A 14,842-nucleotide genomic window follows, 5' to 3' on the forward strand; every position below is an offset into this window, starting at 1 on the left:
CCTTTATTATCCAGTAAAAATTAATTATTAGTAATTTAGGAATGCTAAATTAGTTAAGCTCTAATGCCTACCTTTCCGTAGTCTGATATGAATGCATTGCCTTTATTAATCTTTGACTTTAAATGATTAGAAATTCAGACAATTTCATCATTTCCTATATATTTCCACCTCAATCTTTTTTTCGTTTTTCTTTTTTATATTTACAAGTCTATATAATCAGAGCGAAGCTAGAAAATTTTTTTAGAGGGGTTGGATGAAATTTTAATTTTTTATAGTTTATATTTTTATAATTTATAAAAGATTAAATTAAATTTTATAATTTTAGGGGAACCAAAGTGTAATTTTATTTTTACTAATTTAAAATTTTTAAAAAATTTTAAAAGCCTAAAATGTAATTTTATATTTTAGAGGGGCCGGGCCCATGCCAGCCCCTCGGCTTTGCCCCTATATATAACTCTTTTTAAATAGTTGTTAGTTTTGTATATTTGAGATATATTGATTTTTATTTTTAGAAAACTAATATTCATGTTTTACTGATTTTAAAATGTTCAATACAAAAATAATTTATTGTACTTTTTTTTACAAAAAGAGAAGGAAAGAAAAATTATCTAGCTCAACTAGAGTTCTCCATTGCCACAAACGTTTGAGTATAGAGGACAAATAATATTTGGTGGAGGAGACGACAATAGTAACAAACTAACTTCCTGATCCTGAGCAAGATTAGTGAGATAACCCGCACACCTATTATCCTTTATGAAAATATGTCTAATGTCAACAGCCTAACATTTATCAATCATGTCATTGGCTCCTTGCAATCCCACACCAAGATACTAGACGAATGAGACTCATCAAACAGATCATTAAGAAACTTAAATATCATCAGTAAATTCAGTGCAACAATCAATTAGAAATGCTGAGATTGAAATTAAAACAGATATTAACAATTTATTTATTCATAATTGAAGAAACTTAAACTTTTTTTTTGTAATAAATCAAGTCTCGAGATAAGAAAATTTAAATTCTACATGTAATATAATTTTTAATCAATACATTAGGATGAATGATAAAGAATTCGATATCCCTTAAATAAGATTTTAGGTTTGAGTTTACATATGGAAACAACAAATAAATGATGAGCACAAAGAGAAGGGCTTGGAGAAAAAGTCAAAAATGGTAATAAATGGGCCATGTAGTAGATGTGACAACTTTAAATTAGAAGAACAGAGATTTCAAAGATAATTAATTAATATATCTCTAATATAAATATTATGTATTAACAAGGGTAAATTATCAATAAAAGTCCCTTTTTTTTTAAATTTACCAAAATGGGCTAGATCAGAAATTATTTACTGGAATGGGTCAATTTTTACAAAAAGCGTCCACGTCAGCGCGTTATCAGGGGAAAAAGCAGGAAAACGCTTCCTCAAGGAAGCACTTTGCCTACGTGGACAGAAAACGCTTCCTTGAGGGCGCGCTTTCTGTCCACGTAGGCAAAGCGCTTCCTTGAGGAAATGTTTTTCCCGTGTTTGAACAGTAGCAACGGCTACTTTTTTGACCGTTGGTAACCCCCCCAACGGTCCAAAAAAAACTATAAAACCCCCCACCCCTTTCATTTTTTTCACACTTAAATCCTTTCAATCTTCAATCTTTCAATATTCTCTCAAATTTCTCTCAAATCTCTCAAATTTCTCTTAAATTCCTCTCAAAAATCTCGTTAATTTTTTCAAAAAATCTCTAATTTTATTTTTTCTAAATTTATCTTTTAAAATAAAAAAATTTGATCTTGTTAGCAATGGCCGAAGAATTAATTCGCTTCAATGATAAACACATATCTGTCAAACAAATGCAAATGGTAAGTGTTAAATTTAATATTTAAATATTATTTAAGATTTCTGTCATTTATGCAAATTTAAATAATTTTTATTTTATTATTTCTTATAAAAGTCTGTAGATCGGATGTTGCAATGCTATATCCGTAACATGACTGGTCCTCCATCACCGTTGATAGAGGATTACCTACGGGAAGTGGGTTTTTGGCACGTGGCGATGATAGGTCGGGGGTGCAAGTTGGACCCGAAACTTATTAGTGCATTGATAGAAAGGTGGAGACCCGAGACTCACACATTTCATCTTCCATATGGAGAGTGCACTATCACTTTGGAAGACGTGCATTTGCAATTAGGATTGCTTGGTGGGCGAGGACTTGATCCTTTGGGTCCGTTCATTCTGTTGATTGAGAAGCGGTATGCTACGAGCTTTTGGGTGCTATTTCGGATAATATTAACGGAGGTCGGATCGAGATGGGCTGGTTACGAGACACATTTCCAGAGCCGGATGATGATTCTACCGAACTAGAAAAAATTTGATATGCTCGAGCATACATTCTTCAGATAATTAGAGGTTATCTGATGCCGGACTTGTCACGAAACCTTGTACATCTGAGATGGCTGCTGAAACTCGTTGATTTTAGAGCGGTGGTAAATTTAGTTGAAGTGCATCGTGTTGGCAACACTGCATCGGAGATGTCGAGGTTCGCTGACCGAATAAAGTGAAAATCGGAGGTTGCCTATCACTACTGCAATCATGGGCACGGTTTCGCTTTCCATTTTTACGTCCTCGAGTGGACCACCCATATACATTCCCACTCATAACGAGATAAATTTTATATTAAATTTTACAATTATTACGTAGATTTAAAATATAATCGCATGCTAAAAATTTATTTAATTAGGTAGAACCATTCGGCAAGTTATGCTCGATTACCTACCTGTCTTGAAGATATACGGCTTCTATTAGAGCAACGGTCGGAAGCACAAGTATTAAAAATATATATATACATACATAATAAAATAGTGGATTCGTATTTAGTATTTAGTATTTTTTATTTAACTAATATTTCCATCATTTTTATATAGTTTCAATGTACACCATACGAGGATTCGGCAATTCGTGCAGTAATTCCGGATGAATACTTGCAAAATCTGAACGCTTGGCACGTGAAGGTCCCATTGGTCAACTTTGCTATTGTGGAGATGCACCAATCAGATAGAGTATTACGACAATTTGGATTCCGACAACCGATTCCTGTGACACCTGAGGTGTTGGATGATCATCACAAAATCGACTTACGGCAATTACATACGGATTGGCCGAGATTCTGGTCACACTATATCCAAATGTGGGAAGATCAATATGATTATATACCTACTCGGGAACCGATCATCGTTCCAGAGTTGGCGTGCGTGCCGGAATACATGCCATGGTTTAGGATCCATGGCAAGCCATATTTACTGTCAGAAAAGGAGAGGCAGCGGCAATTGCGTGTCCAAAGGGAACGACGTGGCCCTTTAAATCCTAGAAGAATAGACGACGACGCAGGCCCATCAACAGCACCCACACAATCACCCGGCCCAGCAACAGGACCTACACAGTCACCGGGCCCAACAGTTCAACCATCGACACCCACAGCACAGCCTCTTTAGATGATGCCAGGTACATATCCTAGCCCTTTTATGTATCCTAGCCCTTATATGTTTCCTTTTTCTAGTCCTATGGCAGGTTGGAATGCATGGCCCGGCTCATCTCCATTTCCGATTACTCTGAGTGGACCGCTGATCTATAGGCAGCCGTCGCACGAGGGATCATAGGAGGGGCCGTCGGGGAGCTCTTCTTTTTACTAATCCCTATCACCTTATGGGTTTCAAACACATCCGTCATTAATGATGCAAACACCTCCACAGTCACTATTCTATCAAGGCGGGTCATCCTCCCAACACCCACAACGAGAATCCTCATTGGAGCAAGCACAACCCCGAGAATCTGGACAAAGGAGGAATCCACGCAGAATCGTCGGCGACCTCCATGTGGTCTTGAATCCGACCAAGCACGGACATTGATTTTATTTTAATATATTTGTACAAACATTTTGAATCTTTTATATTATTTTATGTAATTAGATAAAGGTTGTTTTAAATAAAGTAATTGTAATTTACTTTTATATTTTTAATAAAATGGAAATTATTTTAAATAAGGCAACATTTTGAATATTTTATATTATTTCATGTAATTAGATAAAAGGTTGTTTTAAATAAAGTAATTGTAATTTACTTTTACATTTTTAATAAAATGGAAATTATTTTAAATAAGGCAACATTTTGAATATTTTTATATTATTTCATGTGATAATATAAAAGGTTGTTTTAAATAAAGTAATTATAATTTACTTTTATATTTTTAATAAAATGAAAATTATTTTAAATAAAGCAATATTTTGAATATTTTTATATTATTTCATGTAATAAAATATAAATAATACAACATATTGACAATTACAACAACTATCAACTATTGCGATTTGGACATGATCTACTTGTATGGCCTGGGTTCCTACACCATCCACATAACTTCTGTTGATTGGTTGTTTCTCGGATATCCATATTGTTGCGTATTCTAGTCGAGCAAGGTCGACCCTTTGGTTTACGCCGCAACTCTCTATCCGGTAACAACTTAAACAGAGCAAACGATACAGAGGGCCACTTACGCTCATCTAGGACCGGTGGGAATATGTGTCTCCACACGTTGTACATGTATTCCAATTTGTACACGTCGTCGACATAGCTCATGGAATCCAGACGAAGATTTTGACAAGCTGCAATTACATGATCGCATGGATAACGAAGTGCGTCAAACCTTCCACAATCGCAAGTCATATTTCTTAAGTGTACACGATATTGCCCGCCAGTAATACCTTGGTGCAGTTTGTCAAACTCTGTCACACGAAACCATAAGTTGTCCCGATCGTGACACGCTGTATGCATAGTGTTCGCCCGTACCTTCGCCTTGTTAATTTCTTGCAATACCTTTTCGCACCATACATGGCCTCCCTGCATTTGGCCTGCATAACTCGCTGCTCGTTTCGGAAATAGTGCCGCTAAATGAAAATATGTCTCTCGCACAACTAATGTTATCGGTAAATGACGTATTTCTTTCAGAACAAAATTTATACATTCGGCCAGGTTTGAGGTCATGTGACCATATCGTAAGCTGCCGTCGTATGCTTGTGTCCACTGTTCGAAAGGTATATTACATAGGTAGTCATGGCCCTCTTCGTTAAATGAATGGAAAATTGCCAACATCTCATGAAAACAGTCATTACTTATCTCATACCTTGCCAATATAAGTTGATAGCAAAAATTACATACCACTTTTCCATTTAAAATAAATTCAATATTCCAAATGAAATTATATTAATAGAGATAAAGTTAAATACCCATGTTGGCCACTTGCCGTCGTTCACCTTTAGATGGATATTGCCTGTAGTAGTTGGAAGCAATGTGCCTTAGGCAATACCGATGGTGTGTGCGATGCCATAGGCTTCCCTATCGCTCAATTGCAGTTAGTATCCCGGTGCCTCGATCAGATATAACGCATATATCAAGTTGGGGGCAAACATGCATCCTTAACCTAGAAAGAAAGAAATCCCAGTCATCAGCTGACTCTCCCGGTGTTATTGCAAACGCAATTGGAAGGATTCTTCCACTACCATCCTGTGCGACTGCTAGCAATAGCCGATGGGTATATCTACCGTACATAAAGGTACGGTCAATTTGTACCAATGGCTTACAATATGCAAATGCGTCTCGGCATTGCTTAAAGCTCCAGAAGATACGCTTAAATACTTGGCATCCACGGAGAAATCGGTCGTTGTAGTATGCAGGTTCTGTTTGGAAGTCTGTTATGCAACCTGGGACGTATCTCTCTAGCACTTGACACCACTGCCATATTTCATTATATGAAGCGTCCCACCCACTATGTATCTTCTCCAAAGCCTTCGCTTAGCTATCCAAGCCTTGCGAGAAAAGGCGTGTACCCCATTTGATTCTGAATATTGGCAATTAAGATGCTTTGAAGTCCTAGGATTTGCCTTCACCGTGGGTAGTATTAAGCTAGCTAACATAACTGAATCCATTTTGGGATGATCTTGTGAAATACCTGTCAATGAAGTACATTAAATAATGTAACATTACATAATAATAGTACTATTTAAAAACCTTAAATACTGTACCTGCAGCACATGTATGTAGACCTTTATACTTTTTTATCTCCCACAACCCTGTCCTTTTCCTCAACGAGGCGTAGATTTTCCATGAACAACTTCCGTCTTGCACTGCACAATTCGCCTTAAACTTATCGGATTTAGATTTAACCACGTGGTAGTTAACACCATTATTGATGCTATGTTGTTTTAATGCACCAAGAAAACTATCCTTATTGGAAAACTCCTTACCAACTTCAAATTCACTCGAATCCAATAACGAACTTGTATGATCACGCGTTCTGTGTGGTAGATTTGGAAACTCCAATGCATCATCTGCAGATAGATCAACATTATGCATGTGGGCTGGAGGCGAGTATGCCCTGAATCATGGATCTTCTTCTTCATCTGAACCCCCTTCAACATCTTCAGGTTCAGTTGGAATAGGCTCTGGTTCAGAAAATAATCCAACTTCTGTACCATTGCGGTCGGGCTCTCAAGGTGGATCCACATCGGACTCATCATCTAACCCACCATCATCTGTGACGTATGAGGTCCCCTCACCGGTGGACGTCATGGGGAGTACATCATCCCTTCTTCTGGGCATTTCATAACGTCCCCAATTGGATGTAGATTGCCAAGCACTATAAGTTGATGTCATTCCCCAGTACGTATTTCCAGCATCAAACATTGACCCACCTAGGTGCATGTCCCATCTACTAACAGAGTGTCATGCAGGGGTTGTGTATTCCATACCGCTACCAAAAACCGGCGGTTCCGTGTTATGTAACCCACTAACAGAGTGTCGGGCAGGGGTCGTGTATTCCTCTCGAATAGTAACTGCAAATGTATCATTTGGCGATGCAAATTGTATATATAACTCAATATATGGTGCTCCACTAGCAAGATGAGTCTGCACCATTGCCTCCAAGCTATGAGCACCTTTGATGTCGAACAAGTCATATGTTACTGGATCAATAAAAGCACAAAATCGATACCTAATAGACAACACTTTCATTGGTGTCGTTCCGAATATTTTACGCCTAATCCTTTTATGAATTTCTGTCAAATCTATGTTCTGGTTAAAAACCAGTTGTATTGTATTCTCCAAAAAAAAACAACACCGTTCTCGGTGTGACGAACCTCACCATCATAGTAAATAACAGCACTAATGCGTTCACTCATCTTTAATTTTTATCCTTCTTAGCCTCTCTATTTTTTATTTTTTTTTGCTGTAAGTTATGCAACCTGAGAACAAAATTTGGCTCATTTATAGCCCAAGTTATTTCAGAAACCACTGTAGCAAAAGAGCGTCCATGTGGGAGCTTCTTTTAGTACTTTTGCTGAAAATGCATCTTGCTTGAAGCGTTTTTACCACTATTTGCGCAGACACGTCTTCTCAAAATTATTTTTTCAGAGATTATTGTAACAAAAGAGCGTCCACGTGGAAGCTTCTTTCAGTACTTTTGCTGACAATGCATCATGCTTGAAGCGTTTTTGACACTATTTGCGCAGACACGTCTTCTCAAATTTATTTTTTTAGAGACTACTGTAGCAAAAGAGCGTCCACGTAGAAGCTTTTTTAGATTAACAAATAATTTAATTAAGTTACCCTAAACCCCAAACCCTAATTTATTTAATTTTTTTTCTTAAATACCATAAATCCCTAAACCCTAAAATCCTAATCTAATTTTTTTAAAAAATTTATAATTAATTTACTCAAGTAACCCTAAACCCTAATTTATTTGATTTTTTCCTTAAAAACCATAAACACTAAACCATAATCTAATTTTTTAAAAATAGTAATTAATTTAATTAACAAACACTAAACCCTAATTTATTTAATTTTTTTCCTTAAAACCTTAAAATTTAAAAACCCAAAATTCCAAAAACCCTAACCCTAATTGCAGAAAACCCTAATAAAAACACGGGGAAAACACTTCCTCAAGGAAGCGCTTTGCCTACGTAGATAGAAAGCGGGCCCTCAAGGAAGCGTTTTCTGTGCACGTAGACAAAGCGCTTCCTTGAGGAAGCTTTTGCCTGCTTTTTCCCCTGACAACGCGCTGACGTGGACGCGTTTTGTAAAAACTAACCCATTCTGGTAAATAATTTCTGACCTGGCCCATTTCGATAAATTTAAAAAAAAAAGGGCTTTTATTGGTAATTTGCCCTATTAACAAATACAACATACTACTTAATGTATAAAGAAATTTAATTAATTAAATTAGGAGAGAAGCAAAGCCATAGTAGTTAACGTTTTTAGACGTTATGTGCGCTTAATTTCATCACAATTTCTTTAATATATATTGAAAAATTAATGGTATGTTTAATTTGGTAAAATAGAAATTGTCTTGAAATTTTAAAATTACTAAAAAACATATTTAGTTGAACAATTAAAATTGATTTTTTTAAAAAGGAAAAATTAGTGAAAATAGAAAACAAAAAGTTGAAAAGCTTTGTATTTCTTTAGAAAAATAGAAAATTTAATTTTAAAGTCCATATATATATTAAAATACTTTATTTATTATATTTTTAATTATAAGAAAAAGGTATTAAGCGTGTTTTCATATTGTTATTTTTAAAAATAAATTTTCGTTTTTTAACAAAATTTATTTTATTATAAAATAAAATATTTCTTGAAAATAAAAAATTAAAACTAAACTGAGCTTAAAATTATTTATTTATTTATTTCAAATTTAGGTTGGATGAAAAATGAGGATAAAAACCTGTTTTTTAAATATAAAAACACATGTTATTTCAGTTATTAAGGAATTTAGATTTATCTATGCTATTTATAAAATCTCTTACCGTATTAGAATTACCAAATTTAATTTGAAAAATTTTAAAAAAAAGGATAAATTAAAATAATAGTTTAACTAAATGCAAATACGGATATACCTCACCAGTAAAAATAAAAATATTTCCGAACCAATGCTTTTATATAAAACATTATCAGTTGACTGATAAATTCTTAGTACAAAGCAAGAAAAGAACATAGTATTAAGGACATGAAAAAATAATATAGGTCTTTTTCCAGCTTATAATATAAAATTTTGACTTCAAACAAATACAATTTCTTACTTAAAGTGTGGATGTCATTATATTATAGATTTATTTGGAGTAATAATTAAAAATTATTTAACTTTTTAATGACATTAAATCGAACTCTGTTATATTCATCCCCTCATTAATATTATATTGATATAAACATATCTAGAATTAATAAAGTAGATTACATTAGCTAAGTAATATATATATATATATATATATATATATATCATTAATTAATTTTAAAAATAGAATTCCAGTAAGTGCCAATGGCCCACATATTAGAAGTACAATATAATAGATTGGTTAGGTCCCATCGGTTGGCTCCCATTAAGAGTGAGTTTTAGTCCGAGCGAAAGTTTTTTTGAGTTGAAGAGTTTTATTTTATCATTTTAATTTAATTTAAATTTTTTTAAATTGAGTCAAGTGAAATTAGTTGAGTTAATTTAAAATTTTAAACATGTCAAATTAAAATCTTGTTACAATATTAACTAATTACATGTTAGAGTATATAAATTTGAAACCATATATATTTAAAAACTTTTCCAAAGTAAAATATAATAAACTTGAATTGTTAATTTATTTATTTAAATCCAAAATTATTATTTTAGATTTTCTAAGAATTTTAATTTTATAATTTTTAAAACATATAAATTTTGGAATTTTATAAATATTATGAATTTTAAAACTATTTTGAATTATTTTGTAATTTTTGTTGAGACAGACCAATTTGCTCATTTTCAAAATTGACAAGGATCAAAGGAGTATTTACACCAATTTGTTATTCAAGTTATTTGAATTGAGAAATTCAACTCGATTCAAACTTAAAATTTAAATTATTTATTTGAAAAATTTGAATAATTTAATTTAATTAACTCGAAATTTGAAAAAAGAAAATCAATTGTTTGGAATTGATAATCTTTGTTTTGCTTGTCCCTACCCCATGTTCCTGCATTCCTATGTACATGATATGATTTTGCTTTTGTTTCTGACTTTTTTTTCCCTAACATATCAAAATTAAAAGGTTTAACCATTCACTCAATTCCTACGTTTTCTGGGCTTTGGAAATTTAGCTCATTTATTTTTATTTTTATGAAATTATCTTTTTATTTATTTATTTAAGATTTAATTGACTTTGTTAATGGTTTTCTATGCGGTATATTAATATTTCAAAATTAAAATTTAATGAATAACACATATTCAATTTTATTATAAAATTATAATAACAATGTTATCAATTAAATTTTAAACTGAGCTAAGTTTTAAGATCATTAAGGGTGAGGAGTATAAAAATTTGATAGCAGAATTAGACCAAATTGAAAATGGAGCATTATTGTATCATATCTTTTGTTGTTGTTGAGAAGAAACATTACATTATAATTATTTAATTTTATAAGTTGTAGCAATATTTCCCCCCTTAAAAATTGGTGGAAGGGCTACGTGCATGGGGAGCGTGAAAAAAGAACGGAGACAAATTCGGCACTTTTTAAGTTAATTAAATTAATTAATCAAATGTGTCCAACCTAAATACTCTCTCACATTTTGTTCTCAACATCAATTTCGCCATGATTCAATGAACCATATGGATATATATATATATATATATATATATATATATATATAATGTGTTATTATATACATAAATTTTAATTTGATGTAATTATATACGTAAAATTCTAATTTTGATTTAAATATATACTCGAAACTTTAATATTGATTTAATCATACATATTTATTTTTATATTGAATAAATATAATTATTTATGTATGTAATATATAAACATAAAATTATGTTATATCAATAATTGAGTTAATAAGTTATAAAAATCAGATCAAATTAAAAGTTCATGTATACAATTACAAATTAGTTATAATTTTAGTATTTATCCTGATATATATAGGACACTTACTAATTTCAATATCTAGATTTTAGATTATAGAATATTAATTATTAGTTTAGATTTATTTTTATGAATGATGTTGGATGTTAAGTCTGAATACATTTTAATTATGAATGTATCCATTTTGTACACTATAATGATTGATTCAGTCGTACTTATCATGTTATCCCATTAATTAACAGGCTGAGGAAAAGTCATCGTTTGTGAAATATGAATGGAATTATATTTGCATGTTTGGTCAGTCTTAATTAATATAAATTATTCAACGAGAACATGCATGCATGCATGCATTATCTAATTAGTTGATCAATAAATATTTTATCAACAAAGTAAAGATTAAAAGCTAATATTCTATAAAGTTCATGCATTTTTTGATTAACGTACAGCTAGTGTATATATATATATATAATACTGATGAGTTAAGAAAGAATAATTAATAATAAGCCTCAAATTAGTCAAGGTAGTGATCCGCTGATCATTCATGTGGTACGCCGCATGCAATGCAGTTTCCCATGTTCAAATCATTTGTGATGTTTTTAATTAGAAAGCCTTGTTTTCTTAAAAAATTAAATAAAAATAGAAACCCTTGTTTTAATATTATCAGATTATTTGTCATTTAATATGTGGGTGAAAGAAAAAATATTATAATCTAATTTCTAAAATTAGAAAAATAACATCTCTAGGAGTAGCGGTATCATGTTTTTAAGTGGTTTCTTTTATAAAATTTTATGGAAATTATTAAAATATATAAATATCTAAAATTTGTGGTTTGTTAAAAAAATCTTGAAGTTATTATATTAACTAGATTATATCACATTAAATTATGTGGGTGAACAAAATTTAAGCAAAAAATATATTTATTCATTGAAGCGGTAAAGTTAACAATTTGAAGATAATATTGTTTTAATTATGAGGTATGGTTTGGTGTTTGGTCACTTCATTTATTAACTGTGTGATTGTGGATTCAATCCCTGCTTTTGAGAATGAAGCACATTTCATGGCTAGTCATTTATCTCTTCGAAGAACACTTGCGGTGAGGGGATTAATCACTGCTACCAATGATGGATATAATTTAGTTATGACAAAAAAAAAATAATGTTTTAGGTTCAAACTAGTTTGGATACTCATTCAATGCATGGGTTGATTATATTTATCAATCAAAATAATATTTAATCATTTTTTATTTTTATAATGATGTTTTAAATAGATATTGGTTTTAATTTTTTAAAACCAAAATGTTTATATAAATAATATATAAAATGCTTAAATTTTATTTCAAATATAATTATTTGTCTAATGTTTTAAAACACATTATATATATCTTTTAAAATTTAAATTAGCTTTTTGAAAAGAATATTTTATTGAAAAATTATAAATATAAATAGTTTAAAATAATTTGAAAATATCATGCTAATAGTTTTAAATTTTATACATTTTAATTAAAAATTGTAGTGTGTTTTTAACATATTTTAATCATTTTAAACATTTAAGTAAAATTTCTAATAATTTCAAAATAAAATAATGGAGTGGGAGCAAGTTAATTACGAAAATGAGGTGTTTATTATAGTGTCATGCGGTGCTACCTGACACATTGATGGCACCAACCTACTTTTTCTCTAATCATCGGGCAATCATGACGTTTTTTAAAAAATAAATTTTTATTGATGCTGCCATAATGTCAGGTGGAACCAGTATGTATTTCTAAACATACTCGTGAAAATATAGATATATACGGTGGGAGAAAAAATATATATTTTATTGGTGTTGCCGATGTGCTAGGTGGTGCCACTTGATTTTTTTTTTTTTTTGAATAAGGGAAGTAAACTAAAACTAAAACAAAAAAAAAAATTTCATTAGTGTTGTTAGTGTGTCAAGTGACATTGCTTGAATATTAAAAAAAAAATTGGTTGTTAGAAAAAAAAACTAAAGTGAAAAAGAGAAAGTAGTTGAAATCATATGGCGTCGCCGACATGTTAGCCAGCCGACATTGATTTAAAAATTTGAGTCTCGCGACACTATCAGGCGACACTGCTCCCTTATAAAAACCTCTATCCCCTAGCCAAAATATTGTTTCCATCTATTTAAGAGGAAAAAAAAGAAGACTAGAAAATTGTGTTTAGCAAAAAGGGATATAATAGAAAAAAAAGAGAGAGAAAATTTTATTTAGCAATACAGAGAAAAAATAGATTTAATAAACTAGGAAAGAAAAAAAGAGCTCTTAAAAATAAAAATTGAAGATCAATATATTTGTTTTTCATTTTAAACTTCAAAAATCAAGTTGGAGTTTATAAGGTTAGTTTGTAATTGTTTTATGCAATTTTATTTTATCTTATTTTAGATTGATAATTAGTAATATGAGATGGAAATTATAATGTTTGATAAAAAGTATTTTTGTTGCTATAAAATGGTATGAATTGTTTTAGTAGGAACTATATTTTTAAATTTATTTTATAGATTTAGTATCGAAGATGAATAACCAATTCTTCGTATATGTTCATTTTGATAGGGTATTTTTACAAACAACAGTTGGTTGTATATTTACATATTGCCATCAAATAGGAATGAGGTTTAACAAAAATGTCAAAGTCGATGATATGAAACAAAAGATTAGTGCGAAAATTGTTTGATGTTGTGGAGGGAGGATGGATGTCTAAGTTATTCTACAAATTTCCAGTTTTGTCAAATTCGTGCAAATATAAGGAGATGGAACTTTTAGATGATGATGATGTGGATACTATGATCGCACTTTATTACTCACCCGAGAACATTGAACCAATTGAGTTGTTCGTTGAGTTAGTATATGTTGAGTCGGTTCAAAATGTCATTCCATTAAATCAACAATATGGAGTTCAAGACTCATATACAGAGGTACCAAGAGTGTCTGTTGATAAACGATAGTCTGTACATGAGTTTGACTTTGACTTTGATCTGAATATTGGGTAGGTAGAACCGTGCGATTATGGAGTGACATCGACATAGGTCAGGAATCCACACAATGCTTCGACTATGTATAAAAATTCTAATTAGGGTTCCCCTTCACAGATACATCCATTGATGATTGGTATCGATGTAGATGGTGAATAAGGGCTCGACAATAATGGTGGTTTTAATCATCAAGGTGAAGATTTTAGTAACCTTGCTCTCAATGAGGTTTCGAATGATATCAACGACGAAGGCGATGATGATAATGTATATGCCCCTTCGCTCGGGAACTCAAATCGCAGCATTGTAATACACAATGACCTTAGGACCAACATGTTGAGCGTAAATTCTAATGTTGCGTATGCATCTAAGTTCTCTGAATACCCTGATATAATACCTTCTAATATGTTGGCAACAGATTCCAAATCAAAAGAGTTGTTTGTAGGTCAACAATTCGCAAATAATGAAGAATAAGTATTTACCATCAAGCAGTATAGTATGAATGTTACATCCAGAAATGTTAAAGGTTTGGAATAATGGAGATTATGAGTATTCAATTAGAAAATTTTCTGTTTAACTGGATCCTAGTGTAATTATGAGAATCTTGCAATCTGATTGGTAAATAACTAGAAATTAGGTTTAGTCACGTTACATTAGAACTAGTGGTTTTCTTTTAGAGGAAACATTATGACTAAGGGTATTAATAGTACTGGCATACTTGGGATTAAGGGAAGCAATGGTCGAAAGATTATATAATAGGAGGATTTTTTCATTTTGTGATTCATTTTCTTTCGTTCATCTTCTTCTTTGGTTCATTCTATAAGAAAGGAAATTAAGAAGCGATTTGCATAAAGGGAAGAATTTAGAATGTTAGCATAAATAATTGAGAATTTAGAAATCTGGTAATCTTTCTAACTCTTACGTACCTTTCAATTTA

General features: G+C 31.5%; 1 protein-coding gene across 1 annotated transcript; it reads right to left on the reverse strand.

Moving 5' to 3' along the window:
- Positions 1 to 5,378: 5,378 nt before the first annotated feature.
- Positions 5,379 to 6,395, reverse strand: LOC128291609 (uncharacterized). The gene is made up of 3 exons (XM_053026803.1): positions 6,065 to 6,395; positions 5,870 to 5,991; positions 5,379 to 5,774 (listed from the first exon to the last, which is right to left on the reverse strand). Exons 1-3 carry the CDS (start codon positions 6,393 to 6,395, stop codon positions 5,379 to 5,381), a joined length of 849 nt encoding a protein of 282 aa, XP_052882763.1.
- Between the last annotated feature and the right edge of the window lie 8,447 nt (positions 6,396 to 14,842).

Source organism: Gossypium arboreum, chromosome 4 (assembly GCF_025698485.1).
Source record: "Gossypium arboreum isolate Shixiya-1 chromosome 4, ASM2569848v2, whole genome shotgun sequence".
Taxonomy (NCBI): domain Eukaryota; kingdom Viridiplantae; phylum Streptophyta; class Magnoliopsida; order Malvales; family Malvaceae; genus Gossypium; species Gossypium arboreum.

Bases quoted from the DNA above. Each gene is read 5' to 3' on its own strand.
- LOC128291609 (XM_053026803.1), bottom strand. From the start codon at position 6,395: ATGCATAATGTTGATCTATCTGCAGATGATGCATTGGAGTTTCCAAAT. The intron at 5,992-6,064 runs GTACAGTATTTA...CTTCATTGACAG, and splicing joins TCTACATACATGTGCTGCAG to GTATTTCACAAGATCATCCC. The intron at 5,775-5,869 runs GTACACGCCTTT...GAAATATGGCAG, and splicing joins AATATTCAGAATCAAATGGG to TGGTGTCAAGTGCTAGAGAG.